Consider the following 25433-nt stretch of genomic DNA (forward strand, 5'->3'; position numbering starts at 1 on the left):
TTTTTTTTTAAATACCTTATGAATAGGTAGAAACTTACACAAGCAGTATGAAAGTGTAGTAGTCTGCCATAATGATCACCTTGCTTATTAAAATATCTTGCTTTATGCTACCTCAGTAATTTAAGTCATTACTATGTCACCTACACTGATTCATAGTTCCAAGCACTATGTAGCTGCTGTCAGAGAGACTTCAGAGCTGTGGGTTTCTTGAATCTTTACATCTGCTAAAAAGCTACTCTGCTGCAATGTCTGAAATAAACCCAGGTTTCTCAGGTATCCAATTCATGTAGTAAGGGAGATTTAATCCCCTGTTTTGTGTATTACAATCTGTATTTTGAATACCATTCTCCTCTCTCTTCTGAATCATGCTTATTAAAATTAGTGGGAGACTCACAATGAAGATCAACAATAATTATTTGTGGGTTTTGTTGCTGCATGGATTGCTCAGTGTGAAAGGTGCAAAATACCTTTTTAAGCGAAACAGAAACTGTTCTTAGCTGACCTGCCAGCAAGGCTAAAAGGAGATGCAAGCTGCACCTTTCTCTACCATTTTTACAGTCTGCCTGCAGAATTCAGAACCTGTGTTTCTAACCTTTATTCATACTTGGAACATTCTGTAGGTGCAGTGGCTGGAAATATTTTCTGAACACAGAGTGAGGAACCAGAAAGTTGAATATGGCTTTATTTCATACAGCCCATGGGTGTATCTTATTAACGGATGGAACCCAGACATTTGCTGTGGTGTTTGACTTACTAAAGGTATTTCAAGGGTGTATCCAATATGTAGCACAGCCAAGGTTCTCAACCCTGTGAAAAGTGAAAATAGGTAATTTATTAAGTAACCTAAATTACCGAGGGAGGGGAGGATCTTCAATGAATTGAAAGCTTGTTAAAGGAGATAAAGTATAGGGCTTAGAGTAATTATGTAGCTATGACTTAAAGACAGTGGACTCAGCTGCACAAAGCAGCCATATATTCCAACAGATTCTTGTATGAAGGCAGCATATTTTATTTCTGGGCCACAAAGAAGTCTGAAAAGTAGAGCCATATAAATCTTTCCTTCATTCTGAACTATGAAATACTGGACTTAAGTATTTATCCTGCTAATCTCAAAGAAACAGATACTGCCTTTTATGATTCCTGTTTTTTACATGCTGCTTGCTGTTAGACATTCTTTTGATTCCTAAATCTTATCTTATTACAAAACAGTAAAATGCCATGGTAAAGCTGGCTTATCTGGTAATTTTTTCCTTGAGAATAATGCACATACTGTTCATCCCTTGAATTCACCAGGTCATCTGAAGGATATCATACAAAAGAGTGACAAGCTCAGATCATTGTCATGTATCACACAATCGATAAAACATTGTGAGAAGGATTTACAAATGTAAGTTATATAGCAAACTTCACTGGCCCAAGGATGATGTTAAGCATTGCAGGATGTGTGAACAGATCTAAAATGAGAGCAAGAAACACGAAGGCAGAAGATGTGGGCTGCAAGGGTGAAGAATGCTCTTGCGTGAACAGAAAATAAACTAGTACCATCTGAGCAGAAATGAAACAAAGTTTGTGAAGTAATGCAGAATGAGAACAGGGAGTGTTTGGTAAAAAAACTGTACCCCTAAGCAGCTGGATCTGCAGACCCTGATGACCTGTAGCTCTCTCCTGGTTGGATTTGCTTATGTCTAAAACCACTTTTGAGCCTTAACTCTAGCCTTCCAGGGTTTGAAATATTCTAGCCACTCGTTCACAAGAAATATCCACAAACTCTCTTTAAAACTTCCACCTTCCTCTCAAATTGGCCAAGAAGTTAAAAAGTGACTGGGAATGAGGGACTAAAAGTGCATTGCAAGAGTTTGATTTTTGTTAAGAAATCAGAATCTAAATAAACTTTAGCTTGAAATTAGAGAATGAAAGTCTGTTTCTCAGATATTGCAACTGTTTCTGCCTAGGCAAGACACTGAATAATGCATTGTGTGCAAAGACCTAGAGATGTGGCTCTGGCCAATTGCTAAAGTGAACAAAATACTAAGACTGACTTCCCTCTAATGCATTTTTTTTTTTTTCTCCCTGGCCATTGCAGTAAGTATTATGCTATATTGTCATTTGTTAGTGTTAAGTTATTCTCTTTGCACTCAAATTTCAGAGCACAAACCTGAATGAGGTTCCAGTTTCAATACCTCTTTACTGACACTAGACTATTCGAATTAAAAAAGAACTGCAGGTGTTTTGTAGATCTCAATAAAGGTGGAACATTCACTCCTAGGTGAAATGTGCTGAAATTAGTTATTTCAGAACAAAAGCAGAACCATGGTTATCTGTTGTTCTCTACATGCATATTTTTAAAGCAATTATGGTACTTAAGCATAGGTTTTACTGAACATGTAATCCTGTGGTTTTATTCTTTGTTAGTAACCATAATGGTTTTAGTAGTTCTGCATTGTTCTCCTAAGTGATGCAAATATAATGGAACTCTGAACTGCATTTAATATCTGTCCTTCTAGTTGTAGCAGGGTTTTCCATTTTTTCATTATTTCTGGACAACTGCAGTATCAAGTGAAAGTATGAATGTGGGGGCAACCGTAAATAGCCACCCGTGAACAAGAAAAAGGAGAATCTGTCTTTGGCTCTGCAGCAAAAGTCCTTGACTCCACAGTGAGCTCTTTGTTTTATCCTGTTCCCCCTCTCCGAAAATGCTCCAATGCTATACTCCAGTAACATTGTTGCCATGGCACCCATCAAAACCCAGATATGCTCTTGCTTTATGTAGCACAATGCAAATTTTTACAAACAGGAGAGTTTCTTTTCACTGCTATAGGTAAGGGACTCCATCCATGCCTCCAGACAGAAGCAATTGACAGAACACTCTTTGTTTTTCCAGAGTATGTGCCATAGTTTTCTCTTACCCGTGTAATCCACAAAGGGCACTTGCTAGATTTTCTGTATTTGCCCGTTTGATTTTCACGGTACAGATTCCACTGCACATAAGGTGTCATCTGTACCTGACCACCCTTTAGCAAGGCAGGGAAATGTGTGGGGAAAGGGGGAGAGGCTCATCAGGTGGCTAAAATTAAAGTCAGGGCACTACAGCAATATACAGCAGCTGAGACTGTGGCTCTACAGCTTCAAAGATAAAAACTTGAACTGTTATGCAAGCCCTGTTTTTCCCTTCTGCAGTAGGGAGAATTGGTGAATCAGATTCTTGACTGCACAGAGGCTGGTGTAAATGGTGAGAATTGTCACTGAACTCTTGATGTGTACTGACACAGATGAGACAAAATTCAGGAAATATACAGTGGCTTGTTGAGAAGATTATATATTTGTATGTTAAGATGTTGTTGCACATGATAGCTAGGGAGGGAGGAGAAACCAAGCATGGAGACCATATATGAAATGTCAGTCAAATAATAAAAGGCTATTTAATCTTTTAAAATATACATATTGAATACCAATACTGGATTGTTACTTGTGCTTTGTGCTGGCTTAGAAGTTAGGTATTTGCTTTAGCAGAACAACAGACAGTTCCTTGACACAGGGAATTCTCCAGAAAATACAAACGCAACCTAAACCCCTTGTACACTGTGGTGTATGAAGCAAGAAGAGGGTAAAGACTGATGATGCATTTATCTCTGTCATTTTAGAATATGCTCCATTTTGTCAATGCATGATTTGTCCCAGGAACACACTATCTTCTAAATGAATCTTCAGTTTGGGTCACTTCTGTATAAATGTAAGGAAAATGATGGCAATTGGAAAAGTGAAGCAGGCAAAAAAACATGCGTGTACATGTGTGTTTGGAGATTTTCTCTGTATCAGTCTATACTCAAGGAACAGTACAAAATGGTGAATGCCTCACTGATGTCAGCAAGATGACTTCCTTCTCATAGACAGTACTCCCTATAAAAGTAGTACTGAGGAGGATGAATGTTGGTTTGATTTCTGCTGATGCAGAATAAAAAGAGAATTTTCCAAACTTTCCACTGCTGGTGGTATGTTTGATATTCATTTGCCAAATCTAATAACTCAGTATTTGAAGGGGAAAAAAAGAGAACAACAATGAAGGTATCAAAACCACTCTCTTTGAACAAAGGGTTAAGATGATCTGACACTAAGGCTTTAGAGAGAGCCACAGGGAATCTGAGTTCAGCTCCCTGCTTGCCACCACTTATCTCTCTGTTCATGGGCAAGTCACTCAGGAGGTGCCGGTGGGGCACCCAGAGTCCTGGAGTTTGCACCCCCCTCAGTAGTGCCGTGACACAAAGGAATGCCCTGCTTGGTAGCAGAGACACAGTCCCAGCACAGTCAGGTGTCTGGGTCCCCTGTCTGTATAATGGGGATGTCCCCATGTCGAGTTGCTTGGATTTGTAATCTCTCCTAGGCAGAGCTGGCTGATGTTTCAGATCTACTCCTTGTACAGAGTAGTAACAGTTCAGCCATGAGAGTGGAGAAAATCTTGGCAAATTATAAAAGAAACATCTCCCTTCTCTGAAGAACCCCAAAACTTGTGACCAGCGCAAGCCATGTCAAAAACCTTACAGCAAATCTACCCAGCCTTGTCACAGCAAGCATCTCGAAGTTATACTACCCAGTCCCTTCCCCCAATACTATTATCAGCAGCAATTTTTTACAATGCTGAACCCCAAAATACAAGCTGTTTCTACTGCCTGTCACACCTGTACATACACAGCACAACTCAAGCATGGCTTAGAAATTCTTTAAGGCTCATTTGCAAAAATACACTGGAAATTCTACTGAGTATAAATTATGTAGAATGAACCTGTTTGGCTCAGACAAGATCTGCTTTGAGATCTTTTATCAGGTATTACTGGGTTCATTAATGATCACTGAGATTCCTCAGGGACATCACAACCATTTTTAACAGATCCTTACACTGGTTGAGTGTTTTGGAGTATTACTCACCTTGCATGGATGTACGTACATAACTGCACACATGCAAGCAATAGTGTTATGCTCAGTGGTGCCAATATTAAACAGAAAGCTAAGTATGTGTATCACTGTTGATAGAATGGAGGCCAAAGGTTAATATGAACATGTTTTATAGCTGCAAAAGCTAATTACTTAAAGTGAATATAGTGTATATTGTTTGGGTCTAAGAAATTGTATGCAAGCATATTTGCATCTAATCAAAGTATTTTAGTGCTTGTAATAGAACTCATTAAAAATAATGCTAGTTATTCTATAATACAGTGCAGTAATCTTGGGTTTTAATCATTAAGCAATAATAGAGACTTATGTGCCATCCTTTACAGTTCTGCTAGTAGCAGTAAAATGATACTAGTTTATTTACTTACAAAGGCAATTATTTTATCTAAACATACAAAATAGTCTTTTAATGTTATGTGACATCATCTTTAAAGAGGCCTAATTAAAAGAAACAACATTGTTTTGACAGCTAAAGGTTTACAGGAAACTTTGTGTCTCACAAAATCAAGGATTCTTGCCTAATTCTTGTCCACTCAGAACATCAACATAGGATCAAACACTTCTGAAAATCCCAGAGCAATACCTTTTAAATCATAAGTTCTAATCATGTCATCAGAAGGTATTCTTATGAGGGAAAGTTTTCAGGACTGGAGAAGATGAATGAGAAAATCTGACTGGTCTTTCTGACAGTGCATTCAGGCACATTAAAAACTGTCAGCAAATTGACTCTTTCCTTTGATCAAACTACAAGGGCAATATTTTGCAGCCAGCTTGTATATGTGGACCTTGGGTTCAGCAATTTACCATTGCACCTGAAATAGACCACTAGTATTTTTTTTTAAGTTAAATTGCACAATCCTTATGCAGACAAATTTTCCATAAGAATTGTGTTTATGTAAGGACTGCAGGATTTTGTGCACAGCTCTTCATAAAGGCCATGTCGTGGTTTGAGCCTGATCGGCAGCCAACTACCACGCAGCCACTCTCTCTCCCTTCCCCTCCGGCAATAAGAAGGGACAGAGAGCCAGGCTTGGGGTTCAAGATAGGACTGGGTTGGGGAAAAAATCACCCTTTATGGGCACAAGCAAAAGGCAGACTCATTAGGGGAAGAAAAGAAAGAACATACATTTATTACAGACACTAACAACACTTAGAGTAGGACAGTGAGAAGCGTTGCCACATCCTGAGAACACCTTCCCCCCACCCCTCCCTTCTTCCCGGGCTCAGCTCTGCTCCCGATATCTCTACCTCCTCCCCCCCAGCGGCACAGGGGCAGGGAATGGGGGGTGCAGTCAGCGCTGCCGCTTTTTCCATCTTCAGTGGGGGGAGCTTCCAGATCTTGTTCCCCCTGCTCCATCATGCTCCATCATGCTCTCACAGGAGACAGTCCTCCACAAACCTTCTCGGATGTGAGTCCCTCCCACAGGCTGCAGCGTTCCCCACACTGCTCCGTCGTGGGACACCAACTTTCTCTGACTGGATTCCCTCCCACGGCTGCAGCCCTTCCCGAGCTGCTCCGGTGTGGGACTCCCCCGCATGCTGCAATCCTCCCAGCACTGAATTACAGCAGCGGGGCTACCTTTTCCCACGAGACCCTGGCCTTCTTCGGGCACAGCCCCTTGATCATCCAGTCGAAACAAAACACAGGCCATAAATCAGCGTCTGCTCCACCGTAGATTTTCATGGGTGGCGGGGGGGGGGGGCCGCCCTGCCATCTTACCACAGGATACAGTGGAGTCTCTGCTCTGGCACACCTCCCCCCTTCTTTCTTCCTCCGTTCCTCCACTGACCTTGGTGTTCACATAGCTGCAGCAACTCCTCTTCACAAGTCCCACTGCTCATCACCACATCCCTTAAATACATTATTGCAGAGGTGCAGCTGATTGGCTCAGTTTCCAAACAGAGTTGGAGCTGGAGGAGCTTCAAGAAGCTTCTCACAGGGGGCCGGCCCCTATAGCTCCCTCCCCTGCCACCAAAAAATCCCCACCACTCACTCAACCCAGGACAGGCAATCACCCTTAACTCCTAGAACTGAATCAATAGTGTTTGTTACATTTTAGTAACAGGTGTTAAATATCACCTTGAAATCAGATTGTATTTTAAAGGACCCCCCCAAGGTTCCTTAGCAGTGACACTGTGTTATCTAAAAGATGAAGAAAAAATAACTACCCAGGCCACATGTTATTAAGGAAAGACAATTCATTAATAACATTCTCCTTTCCTGGTAAAGAAAATGGTGTCTGAGGAAGTTGCTCTGCCAGCCTAATTAAACCAATACATATTCTGTCAGCCTGCTTCAGCCCGCTTCCATAAGGAACTGCTTACTGAATGGGTACTTGAAGCTCCTATCTGATAACAAAGGTGTCTAAAAACTGCATCACAGGACTTGTGGAGAAAAGGCAGGTGTTATTTTTCACACTGAACAACTCACTGATATTTCCAGTTTTGGCTCAAAATATGTGAGTATACATGTGCATAAATGCTGCAAAAACTATGGAGAAATCTTTGAAAGTATCTGTAAATGCGTATCTCTTGTAATTACTACACCATGTACCAATCATCAAATTATTTCCACTAAGCTAAAGCTTAAGTATCTTATGTCACTTGATGATCAGCAGGACACTTAAGGTTGGCCTGATGGAACTGATATTAAGATTTGCTTTTAATGTCATTCTAATCTAGTGTATGCTGGCTGGAATTCTTTCTGGTTTAAGTTTATTTTAAAATCCCTAATGTAAGGTTAATGGGGTGTTTTCAGTGTAATCTCAGAGCAAGAGAGAGAAAAGAAAACTCAGCAAGATGACTCTAGAAGAGAATTGTCATAACTCAGCATAGCTTCCACTATATTCCCACTTATGTTAGGACTACTGTTGGAGCTAATAAGGTTTGAGAACAGTTAGCACCCTCAAGTCACAATGGAGTCCAGAGAATTTCAGAAAAACCTTCCTTTAGCAGAGCTCTGAAAGCTAAAGACTTGGTACTGAGAGGAACAATGATTCGCATTGCAGACCACAATGTACTGCTGAATATTCGTATGCTACAGAATTAAGACCATAAACTTAATATTGTAGAATGAATTGGAATATTTTGAACATTTCTCAGAAAGAAATATCTTTTAGTACTCATAGGAAAAGACAACACCTATAGAATAAGCTATCTCCTATGACAAGTCAATGGGAAACAGAACTGTCAATTCATTGTATGCTTTCTGCAAGTAAATCTACAGTGATAACCAGGGGATATTTTAGTAAAACAGCTGAATTATCTACCTCCTTTCTTCAGTGAAGCAGAATACTAGGATTTAAGGCACATTAGTCAGCAGTTGACCCTACTGAGTGATGATTCTGTCTTGGACACATACTGTGAGTTTTCTGCAGCAACGAGAAGGAGATTTGTTGGGGGCTGATTTTCTCAGAATCAAGGTGGTGATTTAAAAAAGTGACGATCATGTTGAATTTCATCTAATTCTAGTTTGGCTTTGAATTCAGATGGAATCAGTGTGGGATTTAGCTGTTGAACTGGGAAAGCTTAACATGATGAACTGTTTGTGGAGACACACAAGTGTGTAAGCTCTTTGTCCTTGAAAGTTACATGCAGCTCAGTAGGAAATTTGGGTGTAGGCAGCTACCAGGATCAAACTCACCACTATATGATAGTTGTTTAAAACATGTGGTATGCTTCAGTATGGAATCTTTAAACAAAACAGTTCTAGCCTGTGGCTGTTGCTACACAAACTGTATGCAGATAAGTCACAAATAGCTGAGCATATGTGTGGTGCAAGGTTAAAACAATCACAAGCAGGTCGAATCACTCAAACACTGGAAATCACTTTGACTCCAGGCCAAAAGCTTAGCTTGAGATGATATCAGTATGGGATAAAAAGAGGATAAACTAACAGGCTTAGCAGCCAGCTTGTTGGAGTCAGCATATAGTATCCATACTTCCAGCAGGAGAGCAGATGGTCATATATTTAAGGAAGCACCAGACAGGGAGTCAGGAGATCTGAATTCTATTCCTGGCTCTGCAGCAGTGTTCCTATGTCACCTTGGGGAGTCACTTTTTCCCCCCTTTTTCTTAATCTTTTAAGTAGTGGAAATAATATTTGCTTGTCTCACAGAGCAGTTGAGAGGCTAAACTGATGCTGAAAAAATACTCTGAAGCTCTAAGAAGAACGTATGGGAGAACTGCAAAGTAAACTTGTTTGGAAGAAAGGACACCACATGGTTTCATATGGCATACTTGTGCCATATGTTTATGACCTTTCCACTCCCCAGAATGTCCCATGCCTTTTTGCATGCAGTTTTCAAGGAGAGAATGGATGGATTAAGCTGCCTTGCACATTTGCTAGAAAGATAAGCAGCTGCCAGTAAGAGCCTGACCAAAGAACAGATTTTGTTACTGAGAGAGACATTATTTATGCCCAAGAGGGCAACAGGCTTGTTGAAGTTAACTGTTCATCCCAAGATATTTTTGCATTGGTGGCAGAATAATGATGCTAATGGTTTTTATTCTGAATTCAGCAGTGCTGCTTGCAAGCTGAACATTAAGTACATACCTAAATATTGTCTTTTATGAACAAAAATTTATGAAGTCCAGAAACAAGTCCATTTTTTAAATCAGTGAGAAATGTCCATGATTATTTGCACAGGACTTTCATCTAAAGCCCATTAAAATCAACTAGACTTCAAAGGAATTTGAATCAAAGACCTAGCAAGCAACAATCATTTCTTCTGAATCCTATGCCCATTAAGCAAAATGACCTTATCTATCTTCATAACTATTTGGCATCATAAGAGTAATGTTTTCACCACAGAATAAACAGCTTCTGCTTTCAATGTGGATGTGGACACTTTGGGCTGGAGCTGAATTTTAGCACGTATCTTGATTTGCTCCATTTGTGCATATAAAAAAAAAAAAAAAAAAAAGAAAATGAAGCCTTTTGGATTTTTCCTCTGTGTCTCCATTTTTCTTGTTCCTAGACTCTGAGTCCCTGTCAAGGGACTGAACCCCAGTTCAAAGACAGATCTGGTAAAAGGGCACCGACAACACTGCAGAACACTTCAAAACATTAGTCCACTTCATAGCACTAGTGGAGACAAAGGAAGAAAAAGCAAAGGTTATCTGAGCAGATGTACTGAATGTCAATATGGAATATGGTCTTCCAACTTGAGTTTGTTTTTCTGATTCCTCACAAATGGAGCTGCCTCTAACCCTGTAAACTGACCTTCCTTCAGCTCTTCTGGAAATCACTATGGGTTGGATATCTACATGGAGGAAAATATTCACCATTTTCAGATTAAGGCTGTTGAGTAGGCTAAATGATGTGGCAGTAAAATGGGAAGGGGGATGGTGTGATTTATGAAGAACATATTCTTTTCTTTCATGCAGACTGGTTTTGTGAGAACAGACTTGAGTTAAGCTGTTGTTCTTTTATATTGGGACAGTTCTGCCTATTTCCTTGATAACAGCCTTGGTAGTAATGTAAGAAGACTTCATACTTTGCTGAGAAATATTTACAAAGATACCATAATCACAGTTAATGTCCATTGCATGTGTACACAAACTGACTTACTGGACTTTTTTCACCCAAAATCCACGCAGTTTTCTGCATTAAATCACCATGGGATAGCTTTAATCCAAGAGAGAAGCTGAGTGAAACAATTTATTTCTGAAGAACTGTGATATATGTCTAACTGTAGTCTATTAAGGAAGGAATTCAACTGCTTACTCTTGATATATGAATTAAGCAAGAAATTAAATATTTCAGATAGTAACCAGCACACTATTTTGAGTATATAACAAAAACACTCTTCATGACTGTGTAAAGTTAATAGCCTATGGCCAGAGACTGATCTGGTCCAACTAAAAGTGGTTTAGATGAGGCTCTAATGTCCCCATCTTTCCCTTTTGCAGGAATGCTGGTTGTTTCTTTCATGTCCTCTTTTTGGCTAGGCAAGTGACAGAATTGCAGACAAGAGTTCAAAGAAGTGCTTCACAAAGACACAAACACAGGAAGGAAGAGAGCAAAGATTGAGCTTGTTTTACCACTGTTCTCTTGTTCTTCCCATCCCCATGATTTCTATAAGCTAAACTTCTTTAGTTGCATTGGACCTTGCAAGTAACATTTTCTCCAATGACTACCAACTTTGACACATAACATTCTCAAAGATTTGAAGGTGACATATAGAAAAACCTTCTTACTTCTTAGAAGTGCTCCAGTAAGAATATTGTTAATTTTATGTGTTTGTGTTTTGGAGTCTGGAAGAGAGCTTGGAGATTTAAGAAAAAGTAGAATTATTTAAAAATGAAGTTAATGATTCAACAAGGGCAGGTTCCCTTCCAGGATAAGTCTGGTTATATAATATAATTGTACAAATAAACTGTTCAGTCTAGATCTATCCTCGTCCTCTCTAGTTCTGCACTGTCAGGACTAGGCACTTTGCACAAAGATGTGGCTTTTTCCTGGGATCATCTTTTCTCTGTGGATGCTAATTCCTGGAAAACTCAGCTTGAAATTGCAATATGACAGGTGAGTGTGAATGGGGTACCATGAAGAATTGTGCATCCAGTGAAATTCCCAGGAACTGTGTAAAGAATAATAACAATTATGAGCTGAAACCCTGGAGATAGGGTTACTAAGCTATAAGCTTTGTAAGATTTGAAAAGAAAATGTGAAGATTGTAAATGAAGAAAGAGTGAACCAATCCAAGTCAACAAAGATATGGCTGCAACTGTAGGAGACACAGAATGCCCTGCAAATGCACCTCAGGATGCTCTGCTTCCATTAGCTGAAATTAATTTGGCTTAGCCTCTTTCATAATGAACTTTGAAATCAGATGCTGTAGGAATAGAATGCTTTTTCTGAGTATAAAGCGGGGGGGGTGGGGGGGTGGGCGGGGTGGAGAATGACAGAGCAAAATTATATCCATTAATAAAAGACAGCTGAGGTTATGTGAAAAAGATGGCGTCTCAAAAGCAGCTCACATACTGAACCCCTGTTGGAAATATGTAACAATAACCAAAAAAAATCTAATGGAGCTGGTCCAATCTTCAACCCAAGGTGTTCAGAGAATGAAATTATCACATTTTTTATTACTGATTATTTTTGAAAATTATGAAATGTCTAGTTTTGCTGTATTATCCATTCTCAGTTCTGCTTTGTGAGAAAATGAGTGCTATAAAATTATGATGTTTGCATATCTAAACTATTTTGTTTCATCCACCTTCAACTTTACAAGGTCACTCTGACTTTACAGCACTTGAGATCTGCAGGAGTGGCTCAAATACATTGTGGAGGCCCACTATCCGAATATAAGTTTATACATGGAATTCTCTAAAGTAAACAGAGAGTGTAGCTCAATGCTGAATGCCTCTAGACTAATTATATCCCCAGAATATAGTTTTAAAAACCAGAGAGAACCAAGCAATACCTACTGCAAGTAAGTTCCTTCATAGTATACCTGTTCAACAATTCTCCTGGCAAAACTCCTAGCAGAGCATACGAAGTCACTACTCTCTTTAAAATGTGTTATTTCCCTTGGATAATATTTAGTCTTTAGATTTGTACCAGGGATGCAGTCAGAGCCTGTCAGTTTTGCTGCACAGAATTCAACAGACTCTGGGTAATGTAGTGTTCCTTTTTGTTCCTAATTGCTATCTAGGGCTGAACCGGTTGAGTACTTGCATGGGATTTAAAAACACACTTAATCAAATCATCAGTATGACTTTGGGTGGGCAGCACCTGCACAAAGATGAAATGACTAGTAAAGCAAATTTTCGTTGTCATTTGCTCTGTTCAACAACTTAAATGAAATATCTGATCTATGAGCACCCAAAGAAACACAGTTTGTAATGAGAACAGTCCTTTAATTTGGTAAGAAAGCTTAACTGTAGCATTTCAAAACTGTTGTTCTCACGTGGTCACATGGACTGACTTTGCACTTCTCCACTGAGAATCCTAGTCCATAATCATAAACAAGTGTGTACTTTCTAATCTTAGTTTACTATTAAAAATTATTTGTCTCCACACTGGCTATTGTAAAAGGTTTATCAGTAAATAAGAGCTGCCATCTGGCAGCAATCTGACTGTCTGGCAATTCTTTCATTTGGTGTAATTAAGACATAATGTCAATGAGGATAGAAAGATATTACAGGATATTGTTTCCCTTCCTGATAGACAAAGAGCAAAGCAAGCCCAGGCATATAGAGAGAATAAACTCTGAACTGCAGCTGAGATGTTTATTCTCCTAGAAAAGATGTTTATCCTGCATCTACAAGGTTTATTACAAAGATATCATGGCTGTTGTACCAAATCGTTAGCAATGCAAATGTAATCATTTTGCCCCATAGATGAGCATCCTATATGCTAGCACCATCTCCTGAACCAGTAGTAAACAGCCCATTTTAACTATCAAGTTCTAAATTTCTCTATCAGCAAAGGTGATATTTTCAAGAGAGATAAAAAAAAAAAAAACAAATACCCCTATTTTTCAGTGAATAATGTGAATGAATAGTGAATTCTATTTGAGTGTATATTAAGCTGATAATTGTGCATTTGTGTATGAAAGCACAAATGATGGCAGTTGCAGTTCAGATGATGAAAGCATATTATACTGATGACCATAATGACTGTGGCTTTATAAAGGCCATGCAAGTCTGTTGCAACAAGAACTTCTGATACAAAACCTTTAAAATGTAAAATGTTATTTTTTGGTACTTGTCCTGTAGAGGCTCCAAGCCCCATTGAAGTCACTGAAGGAGACTGTGAAGCAGTAGTTATTGGTTACTAACAAATACAAACATTTCTCGGGTTCCCCATTCTATCACATCAGTAGTGGATAACTGATATCTCACCTTTGAGTACTGTAATCTAGTCATCAAAATCCACTCCTCATTATGAAACCCTTTCATGAGAAATGTCACCCTTGCTATCAGTTCTGGAAAGTCAATCTGAACAAACACTGAAAAAAATTTAGAAAAATAATTACAAAGGTTTGGGGTTTTTTTAATAGAACATACAGGTTTGCTTTTTCTGTATTTCCAACAATTTCAATTTGTTCTTTGTAAACTATCAATTTTTTTTTTCAGATTAAGCCTGTAGTAAATGACAGTTTCATGAAGCCTCATGAAATATATACTCAGACACTGGATCTGTGTGTCTTTTCTATAAATATAAAATGATAGATCCTGTACTAGACATTTTTGCTTCCTCTGAATTGAGCAAGAATATGCAGTTCTGGAGACCACACTATTCACTGTTTGTGGAGTAAATTTGCTGTTCTCATGACAAGTAGTTTGTGAACATCTCAATCTCCTAGCAATATTCATTTATCATGGCTATCTAATGTTTTTGCATGCTGAAGAAGATCAGCAAAGCATCAAGTCTATCTGGAATAACTGAATAATCCTTGAACGGGAGAAAAAAAAGTGACATCTTATCAAATAACAAGTTTATCATACATTATCAATGATCTTGTTTTGGACCTGGTCCTGCAAAGGCAGAAACACACACCAGGGTTCACGCAAGCAGTTGGCTTCAGTGAAGCTGGTATGATGAATAAAGGATTGCCACTGGCAAAAAAGCAGAGTTAACCTAACACTAGCAACAGAAAACTCACATCACTTAGTCCTATTTGTAGCTAAAACGTTCCAAGAATCCATCTCAGACATGTTTTTGTTGGAACAGCATGCAGTTACATGCTCTGTCTTCCTTCTACATAATAAAATATCTCCTTTTGACTTATGAAATCATGGATACTCTAACAGACATTAAAACTGATCTTGTTTCTCTTTTGAATTTCCAGGGATCAGGTTTTGCATATTGTGCCAGAAACATTTCAGCAAGTCGAACATCTTCAGTATCTTTGCAGCACTTTACTGGTGAGTAAGAATAACTATGTGTGCCCAAAAAACAGAGTGGGGTCTTGGGCTATAAAACAGATTTGCACGTAACAAACCTGAAAAAGTTTTACCTAACTTTTTATTTTCTTAGTGTAGGGCGGTATTGCTCTTCCACTACCTGAGGGAATTTATGGGAAGAAAGAGTTTCCTTGCATGGCTCTGTGAAGGTGCTGCTCCTTATCAGTGGTGCCTGAGTCAATGAAAACAATAAACCTGTGCTTCATACTCTATGAACAGATGGCTGGAGAATAGTTAAGGGGAGAATTTGAAGGAAAATTTCTTTCATTTATTGATATGCAGCTACTCTATCTCAAATATATTTTCTCATTCTGACAACAGAGCTTGATTTGTGCATTTCTTCTCCTCTGCACAGCTGGATTTGTGGAAGCCTCTGCTGCCTGAGGACATCAGGGCTGGAGGAGACCTGCACATAAGAGTCACAGCCCCTTTGGTGCAGGAGGTAAAAGACAGCTTAGATCAGCACATGATCTCTTACAGGTACAACCTCTAATTTTCTGAGGGGAAAGGCTGGCTCTAACAATCTTCCTTGCTATCACAAAAGGACCTAGCCCTTTCCAATGAACAGTCAGCAAATACTGATGATAGGACTCAACCTTTGTTCCAAGTACCTCCTATTTACCTTGACCAGCCCAATGCACAGATAAATATATATCTTTTAGTTGTGAAAGCACATTCCTCTACACTCTGTTTATTCACCTTCCAATTAGCCTGAATCTGGAGCTGGGATTTGAGACAGTCCAATCTGGTTTGTTTCCTGGTGTCTTCTCAGTGGCAGAGGATGGCACTCAGATGTATGACTCCATTCTTTAGTCTAAAGTCAGGAAGCCAAAGTTGGTAAAAACACTACTTATAGGAGCATGCTTTGCTCTTGGAAAGCAAGGATACTTGAACACAGGATCCTGCCTGTTTTGAAGAACCCAGAGGTTTAATCACCGTTACTGCAGAGAAGCAGTCTCTGTAGCTCTCCTTTTCCCTTCCTTGTCTTTTGTTGCTGCTCTGGTTTGGAGAAGAGCCCTTTCAAAGTGAATATTCAGCCAGTTTCCAGTTTCTTCAAAGCTGCAAATGGCCCTTGATGCTTTATCACACCTACCCAGCAACACAGCATCACTAACTGCCACACTTCTACTTCCAACCAGAAGACCTAATCCAGATACAAAGAGTGTTTATAAAGCCAAATGGGATTAAATAAACTGTTCCTTACATAGTCCCATTCCCATTTGGAACTGAGTTTTTTAGATACCCAGTAGCTAGCTATATTTCATATAAACAATCCTGTAGTCACTCAGGGCTGGTGACAAACAGCCTATGGACATACACTGACATTTACCAATCAAATATAAGTTAAAGGAGGATCGATGCCACTTCAAAGCTGTTTAGAGTTGAAGCTGATCTTGACATTCTGCATCTTGCCTGACAAATTCTTTTTAGTAAATGTGATGCCCTGACAACCAGAGATGGAGAGAGATGAGGTGGGAGCCAGTACAAATGATCTAGCATCAGGTTTAAGTATTCAGGACTTAGACAACATCCCAGAAGATATTTAATTTCTTATTTGTATCTAGGCTCTTAATTTTCTAATGGTTTCAACTGATTATAGTGGAAATTTAAAGACTAAACAGAAGTTAGTATCTTAATATTTTTTTTAATTTACTCTTGGATTGGGGCCAGAACTGTATCCACCTTGTGGAGGGTTCTAAAGAAAGAAGTGGGTAATTTAACAGACAAGCTGAAATTTTGGCTTTGCATTGCAAAGGGGTTGAGATGAGTATGGCAATGTTAGAGTTAAAGTTCCTATAACAGATTCGAAGCAGGAACCACCTTTTAGAAGGCAGTTGACATGCAAGGAAGGTAACATGACAGTTAGGTATATAATGATAGAGACATAAATGACAAATTATAATCAGGACATCAATATTCTGACTGTGTCAGACTCTGGGATTTCAATTCTCCAGAGCTCTAATAAGTCATTTTGCATGTGTAGTTTCAGTTCATGGGAATTTGCACTGCCTGAATTTTAGTTTGAAGTCCAGATGTGAATAAACATCAAAGCTCAGAGTGAAAGTCAGCTGTAACTACTCTTAAAAGTTTCTTATGTACAGTTTCCATAAATGCCAATAAGTGCTACTGTCAGCAGAACAGCCTATTAGCACTTACAGTGTTTGAAATCAACAATGTTTAAGCTACCTTTGCAATTGTCTTAACACAAGCATTTACAATGAGCACATATTTTTAACAGTGTTACAAGGGGCTGACGGCAGTGAGAAAGCACAGTGCATAATACAAAGGCCTCTGAAGCCAAGGAAAAGGCTTTATTGACTCCCTTGATCATGGAATCACACCTGTGCTACACTCATTTCTGAATTAATTTGTGGCTACATGCAGTTATTTTTGAAGGAAAGAGGGGGCTTGTTCTGATTTTTGCAAATTGCAAGGAATACTTCTGTGAAGTCTGCAAATTGAAAATGTCTCCATAAAATACAATGAAATGCTACTCTTAGCTTTTTCACTTTTTCCTCCTTTTCCCAAAAGGTGGTTTTTTAGAGTTTTGCCCAGAAGTAGAAGTGGTAAAGAAAAGAAAGATAGTGAACTTTTTTTTTTTTTTTAGAAAATTGTCAATATCTTTTAAAATCTGGTAAAATTATTACTGTATTGTTAAAACCCAGTGAAAATTTCAGTACTTTGAACCTTCTCTTATATGAAAGTAACCATTATGCTGATGGTGATGAGTTTGCCAGGCAGTCCACAACAGAAGAGGCTAAATCCTTTCATCTGTTGATGTAAGCAATGTACCCACCATGATAGTTCTGTAGTAGTTCCTAGGGATTGGTTTATTTTCTATCTCCCCCTTTCCCCTCCCCTCAGAGTCCTAATACCTGACCTGCAGGAACTTGTGGATCAGAGCATGCCAAGGGAGAGGAGCAGCCACGGGCCAGTCCCAGAAGGTTATGTCTACACGCAGTATCATCGAATGGAAGAGGTAAAGAAGAACCCAAGTCTGCTTGCTTTCTTAGTTGCTGCTATTTTGTAAATGCCACAGCAAGCAACTCTGTGCTTGCAGAAAGCTCAGCTGAAGACAGTGGAGCTCCTTCTGTCTGTCTTCTTTGCAGAATCAGTCCTTAGTCTTTGACTAGAATCTTTGCCTCGTTGAATTGAATGGGAATTTGCCATTGATTTTGATTAAATCCTCAATTCCTCCCTGACCAAAACCTAAGTGCTCTGCATGAAGCAGCCGTATTGTTTTGTAAATAATATCCTGGGGTTCAGTTGATTGGTTTGCTAACTTTCTGCTTTATCGTGCTTTATCGTTATCTCTAGTATTTATTCATTTACAGCCCAGTATGTTTGATGCTCAGCCAAATGTGAAGTGCAATGACTATTGTGGTCTCTCGAACCACAGCAAGGAAGAAAAGGTGAACGGTGGGAGACCCCTAGGAAAAAGTAATTTAAGGACAGAGGTTTGACACATTAGGAGAGAATAATGTCATGAGGGTAGGTAGTGAAGGGTTCTCACTGCTGTGTTTCACAGACCAGTGGGTAAACCTGGACAAAGGTAGAGCATGGTCGTATTCTTCCTCCTAGCCATGTAATGAGTGAGAGAGCAGAGACAATCCTCATGTATATTTTGTTTGAGCTACCCATTGGGGATGACTGCTGCTGAACTCAGGTGTGGAAAATCTGTACTGATAGGGAAGAGATTGCAATACTGTTTTGAAGATTTGTTGGTGTGGTTCCATGTCCGGTGAAGTCAACAGAAAGATGCCCAATAGGATGAGCATGTTGAATGAGATCCAGAATAGAGTATTAGTGTTGTATGACAATGATGTTAGCTTTTAGCACCCAGTGAGATATGACCATGCCTTTGCTTAGAAGCAAGTGAAAGTCCTTCCATGAATATTAAGTGATATCACAGATTGAAATAAACTGTGCATCTGCTTGTCTAACCAAAAGAAAATGCTTTAATCTGGAAATGGAGGCAGGAAAGAGAAGGAAACTCCCACTTTGGACTAAGAATTCTCTGTGACTATTTCAGATTTATCAATGGATGACTCAGATCCAGAAGAGCAACAATGAGCTGGTGACTCAGCACTATCTGGGGAAGACAGTTGAGAATCGAACAATGTATTATCTGCAGGTAAGCGAGGAACTTCTTTAAAATGAATAAAAGGTATCTTCACAAAAAAGTAAACAAAAAACAGTGCTCATCCCAGTTTGCTGAAATAACAGGAGATGGTTTTACTCCTCTACAGTACAGTAAGATTTGCCAGCTTTCATATACACTATCACCATAATCTTGCTATTGCTATTATGCAGTGAAAACAACAGATTTAACTGAAATCTTGTTTAGAAATACAAACCAAGCTGAAACTAGCTTGGCAATAGCTGTGTGTGATGATAGAGTTTTGTTTTGTTGTTTTTATTACTTTTTACAACATATAACCTTTCTGCTAGGAGTATTCCATGACAGTTTTATTGGACTGTCTAGTAAAAACCATAGTCTTAATAATTGGGTTAGTTATGGTCTAATCTGTTCCTATCACTGAGGAAAATTACATTCCTTGCCTTTTTGTGCTTCCCCTTCTAAAAAAAAAAAATCTCAAAGTGAACAACCAGTCCTGTGAATGACTAATATAAATGAAAAATAAACTATTTTATTGACACTCCTTCTCAACAGGCACTTTAAAACTCTTGCCCTGTGATACTACAAATGGGGTTATTAGGAAGGAGAGCTTGTCATAATGATGTCTGTAATAATAATAATCTCAGATGGCTCATCAGTATATCAAAGCACATCCTTTTCTTTCTGTATTATTCTAGCCTATTTTATTGCAATGTAACAGTTTTCCAAATGATCATTTTTACACTCTCTCAGATCAGTCAACCATCAGATAAAACCAAAAAGATCATTTGGATGGACTGTGGGATTCATGCCAGAGAATGGATCTCTCCAGCATTCTGCCAGTGGTTTGTGAAAGAAGTGAGTCCTCACTTTTTCCACTTAGATAACAAAAAAAGTATCACTTTGGATACTTCAGTTCTCCTCCCTGTTGTGGCACCAAGAATTATGCTTTCTCTGTTAAACTATTATTTCCAAAATTAATACATAGTACAGACACTTGTGGAGACCTAAGTCCAAATCACACTTTAAGATGAGATATGGGACAGTATTTGTTAGCTCATTGTTTCCTCCACCGGAACTGATTCCAAAGAAATCTCTCCCATTTCCTACAGTGGCTTTTGCATCAAGCCTCTCTGCATCACAAAGCCACAGTCCCCCTGGAATAAAGCAACCCTAAGACATGGTATAGCAATATACCACATGTACTGAAAGTACCTGGCACACAGGTGTGCTATCATGCTGCTTTCATACCTGCAAGACTGTATCTATATGAAGTAACTGGATATACTGTCACTTAGTTAATGGCAAAAGGTAGATATCTCAGCATATCTGGAGATCAAGTAGATCTTGGATACCATGGTGGTATCCAGGAGTGAGTGACTCCCTGATGATACCTCTAAACTAACTCTTTCTGGTGATTACCACTAGATTCTCTGCTTAGTCCTCTGTAATTTCTCTTTTCAGATTCTTCAAAATTACAAATCTGACCCAAAGATAAGCAGATTTCTTCAGAATTTAGACCTCTACGTCTTGCCAGTCCTCAATATTGATGGCTACATCTATTCCTGGGAAAAAGCAAGTAGTGAAAATCCAGAAACTAGACTGGAAGTTAGATGTGTACACCATGTTTTGTTAATTTTAGATACAATCACAGCAAATATATTTAAACAGAGAACAGTGACAGAATCATTACTCACACAAATCCTCTCATGGCAGAGAAGTTTTGTTTCTTCTGGTAAATCAGCAGTCACTTGAAATTACAGGGCTAAAAATTCCTAGCAAATGTCATGAGCCTTGGGAAGAGAGAAGGACAAAACCACTGGCTTCTGGGTTTCTGGGGATGGACTTACTTCTCTGCTAGCAGGTCAAGGCTTGCTTGATGGAGTTAAGAGTGTCTAGAAGAGTCAGTCATTCTTTCCAAGAGATCTCAACTAGCAGATGGGTCTAAGCACCTTTCAGCATGGAACAGGAGGAGAAATGTTCAAACATTGGGCTATTTGGTTTTGAAATAAGTGGGCCCACCCAAATAACATTCCTTTTCTGATAGGGAGGGTAATGCAAAATGTTGATCTTCAGCAACTTTCATCATGCTTCCAGGCTCCTGAGCCCAGTCAAAACACATTTTAATGCAGGACCTCAGCATGGCCCAACAGGCTCAGCCTACTGCCATGTGGATCTGGCTGTCTCACAGCTTGGTCCCCAGAAGGTTTGAGGCATACCACACATTGCACTTGGATGCACAAGTAATTCAGCCAGGAAGCTCATACAGGCAGTGCAGTGAGGTCTGCAGAGAACCAAGTATAGCAGTGAGTATAGCAGGGAACCATGGAGCAGTAGCAAGATTAACTCACAAAAAAGCATTCATCTTCTTGAATCTGAGACAAACATAAGTTCAGCTATCCTCTTGTGGACATAGAGGTATCCCTCACAATGCCAAGTCTTTCTTAGGAGTGCAACACTACATGAAGGCAGTCGAGTACTACAGAAAAAGCATACTTAAAAAAAAAAAAATGCTCAGGAGGCTCATTTCAAGGTGCATGCAGGCTTGTGGAAGATGACAGCCTGGCTGTAGTAGATAAAATGTTCTGTCACTAAGCTTTATCACCCTCACACACAGAGTTGAACTCTTAAAATGCAAGAGTTACTCAGAATGCAGAGGTCTAAAATAAAGGAGTCTTTACATCATATTATCACTAGCCCCTGTGGATCACTGAGTTATTATGTAACTGAAGTTACTTTTGTTTAGGATCGTTTATGGAGGAAAAACCGTTCTCCACATATGAATGGCACCTGCTATGGGACAGATCTGAACCGAAACTTCAATTCCTCCTGGGGCAGTAAGTTTCAAGTATTTCAGATCAGCAACATAAATGTAAAGCAAGAGTAATAACTAGTCTCTGAAATAAGATGAAGTCTTATGAGAAAGGAATACTCGTCTTGTTGTCATCAACCTGGTTTGTAAAAATATTAAGTCATTGACTTTCAACTGGCATTTACTTCTGTGAGCAGAAAATTGCTCCTTACATAACTGTACTTCTAACTCACTGCAGGAGCAAGCATCAGCTCTAGGCAGCAATGTTAGGAGTTATTCACTTAGCAGCCAGTATTTGTGTTTGTCATGAATTTCAAGGAGCCTCCAAAGCTTCTCTTGCAGGTGGTACACTGTGGTGGTGCCTGAGTGTTTTCGTTGCAGCCAGACTGTAAACGTGTGTTAAATATTTCAGTCTTGTAACAAATTTTAGTTGCTACCCACAGAGTAAAATGTTAAAGTCCCATTGAGCTGTCTAGTCCCCCTGCCCACATAAACACACAACTTACCACTTGAAGGTAAATTTCCCTGTTCCCTCTGAACTGGTGTTTATATGTCTCCCCTTTGATTATTTTTTTTGTATCCCTCTCCAGGTGTTGGTGTTTCTTATAACTGCAACAGTGAAATCTTTTGTGGATCTGCACCAGGATCAGAGCCTGAGACAAGAGCTGTGGCTCAGTTTATTGAAAGGAAGAAGACTGACATTTTGTGCTATTTAACAATTCACTCCTACGGACAGTACATCCTCACTCCATATGGTTCCACAACTAAACCTCCAAGTAACAGTGAAGAACTGGTAGGGCAAAAGAGTAATCTTCTACACTTATAGAGAACAAGTACAGGCAGTAGCATGTGGCACAACTGTATTTACCCTCTTGCCTTTCCTTCAGAGGAGCTAGGCTTATTCAGGGGCTTGGCTACAGAGTTACTGCTGCTTCATGCGGTATCAGCAAGGTTATTTTGCCTCAGAATTAATCCTAATCCTTCATCTTAAATCAGGAAAACTGAACTATTACAGATTGGGTTACTGCAATGCAAAGAAAGTGCAGAAGAGCACCAAGTTCTTGCTGCATACAAGAATACATTTGCACATTATACACACATGGTTGTCACAGCTGTGCCCAGAAAGGCTATATCAAATGTGCTCACTAGAAGAATGGGAGCAAAGTAGGCATCTACTTCTTTGTTACTTCTCCCCTCATTTTCTGAGTGTTATAATTTGAGTTCGTTAATATGTGTATTTATGAACTTTCCAGTAGCTGAAAAGTCAAGAGCATGAGCAACTTGGGTTCTGACTTCCTATGAGTCACTGGAGAAGTCATTTAGTCTGCCCATGGCTCAGTTTCTCATGACAGTGGGATACAGGGTCTATGGCAATATAACAAGCATAAGAGATCAATCACTGCTGTAGTCAGAATGAGCATGATATACAGCACAGACTCTAATTTTCCAGAATACATCCCTCTAGCTTTACAACAAAGCAGGTAATTTCTCTACCTAATAGCAGTGTAATTTTTAAAGTTTTAACATAATCTGCATTTTAAAAAATCAAGAACAATTTGTCCGAATGTTTGAAATAGGTTTCTCTAAAGTCCTCAACTAGTATCAAAACTTAAAGCTGATCATATGTAAAAGTAAAGCTGAAAGAGACAAAAATTTTGGTCAACTCAAAATAATTGCCAAATGTACTGGCACTGATGACAGTGCTGTTCCTATTCTGAATTTACAGATGCATGTTGCAGAGAAAGCAGCTGCTGCCCTGATGGGAAAGTATGGGACCAGCTATGAAGTAGGACCAACCTCTTTAATTTTATGTAAGTTTCTTTGTTTCCCTTTGATTGCTCTGTTTTTTAAAGAGAGTCATTCTTGTGTCACAGGCATCAGTAAGTATTGTTTTGCTCAGTTTCCTCTTTGAGTAATATTTAATGGGCTGGTTCGGTGGAACACCTAAGCAGCAGTCATTTGAATACAAGATAACACTGTATGTTACAAAGCTGACTGCGGGAAGGAAGGAAGCATTGATCAGAAGCTAGTTCCTACATGAATTCCTCACAGATACATCACAGGGGACACAAGGAGATTAGCGATAGATCATCCTGACCCTGCTGAAGTCAGCAGCAAAACTCCTATTTGCCTTCACTGGAGTCAAGCAAAAATTAAAATCCCAATCAGGTGTACAGTTACTACACCAGACACTACCACATGGCAGCTGCTTGCACTTCTGTGTGAAATATGTTGGTTTCAGCCTCGTTCCTAACAGACTGGATAGCTGCATCACGAACACACCATCATGGTTGATACTAGTTGACAGCCTTTACATAGAGGACCAGTGGGCCCTAGAGGCTGCCTGGTAAACCCAATCTTTTCCCAGTAAGCACTAAGTCATGCTAGTCACCCGAACAGCAAGTAGCTGGCGCCAGTACCCATGCGGTTTTGCATGTTCACAGTGTCTGTCCGTGCCAGTTCCTGAGTCACATGAGTTCCCTACTGCATGAGTAATGAGGTGTAAGTATAAGATAACTTGTTCACGACGAGGATTGCATTTTTCTAGGGTTTGTACTTATACTGAATAAGTAAGAAAAAAAGATCCATGGGAGGGAGATGAACAGTGATACAGGGAGTAGCCAGAAATTTTCCAGACTTGACCAAAATTATCCTTAAAAACAAACATACAAAGAAATTCCAGGCGGCATCAGTGTAAGAAATGAAGTATCAGAATAGACAAAGAGCTAATCCAGCTTGTAGCCCACACTAACCACAGTAAAACACTAAAAACACAGAATCCCTGGAACTCATCTCCTGTCATTGTACAATACCATCTTGCAGAGGATTGTTTTACTTAAGAAACTCCATGGAAGACTTTCAGTATAATTAAGAACTGCAGCACCTACAAACTCTGCTCTTCATGTCACAGTGATATACGGTTGCTTAGTTCAGGGATTCTGATATAATCTTGCATTAACTATAGCAAGAAGTATTTTCAAAGAACTGTGCTTAATACATATATCCTCCCCCCCCCATTTTTAAATTCACAGACAATAACTCAGGCTCCTCACGGGACTGGGCTCACATGATTGGCATTCCTTTCTCCTACACATTTGAACTGCGAGACAAGGGTGCTCATGGATTTGTTCTACCCCCTGACCAGATCCAACCGACATGTGAGGAGACGATGCTGGCTGTGACAACTATTATAGACTATGTGGATCAGAAGTATTTCTCAGGTGGGGCTGTGATGCTGGCCTCTGGCAGCCTGGGCCTGAGCCTTTGCCTGAGTGTTGTAATTACATGGACTGTTTCTTAAAAATGGCTAAGACAACACAGCAAGAGACTCCCATGCAAAGTATAATGTCCCCTTGAAAAGACAAAATTATGTGATCAGAAGAACTAAATGTCAAGTATTTCAATAAAGGCTCATCCCACGAAATACAAGCATCCACTTGTGGTTTTGATAGCTGTGTTTTAGGGAAGGAGGAAAGGATGAAGAGCTGTGGCAATTTCCCAAGCTTCACTTGCTGGCTCTGCAAGAAGCCAGTGTGAGTACACACAGGGAAAGAACACTATTACTCCCTGGTTCTTGAACATGTTTTCAGGGGTTCACCCGGGCCTATGCAACCCTTCTGTCAACCACAGTCCTGCTCT

At 39.5% G+C, this 25433-nt stretch overlaps 1 protein-coding gene across 1 annotated transcript; it reads left to right on the forward strand.

Annotated features, from left to right (window-relative positions):
- Positions 1 to 11393: 11393 nt before the first annotated feature.
- Positions 11394 to 25095, forward strand: CPO (carboxypeptidase O). The gene is made up of 11 exons (XM_033010981.1): positions 11394 to 11473; positions 14748 to 14823; positions 15218 to 15342; positions 17728 to 17842; positions 18896 to 18997; positions 19736 to 19840; positions 20447 to 20557; positions 21729 to 21819; positions 22385 to 22587; positions 23521 to 23605; positions 24827 to 25095. Exons 1-11 carry the CDS (start codon positions 11394 to 11396, stop codon positions 25093 to 25095), a joined length of 1362 nt encoding a protein of 453 aa, XP_032866872.1.
- The last annotated feature ends 338 nt before the right edge of the window (positions 25096 to 25433 follow it).

This window comes from Tyto alba, unplaced genomic scaffold (assembly GCF_018691265.1).
Source record: "Tyto alba isolate M040663 unplaced genomic scaffold, T.alba_DEE_v4.0 Super-Scaffold_7, whole genome shotgun sequence".
NCBI lineage: Eukaryota > Metazoa > Chordata > Aves > Strigiformes > Tytonidae > Tyto > Tyto alba.

Excerpts from the sequence above, each read along its gene's own strand:
- CPO (XM_033010981.1), top strand. The coding sequence starts at position 11,394 with ATGTGGCTTTTTCCTGGGATCATCTTTTCTCTGTGGATGCTAATTCCT. Across the intron at positions 11,474-14,747 it reads TTGAAATTGCAATATGACAG|GGATCAGGTTTTGCATATTG; the intron begins GTGAGTGTGAAT and ends TTGAATTTCCAG. Across the intron at positions 20,558-21,728 it reads ACATCTATTCCTGGGAAAAA|GATCGTTTATGGAGGAAAAA; the intron begins GCAAGTAGTGAA and ends ACTTTTGTTTAG.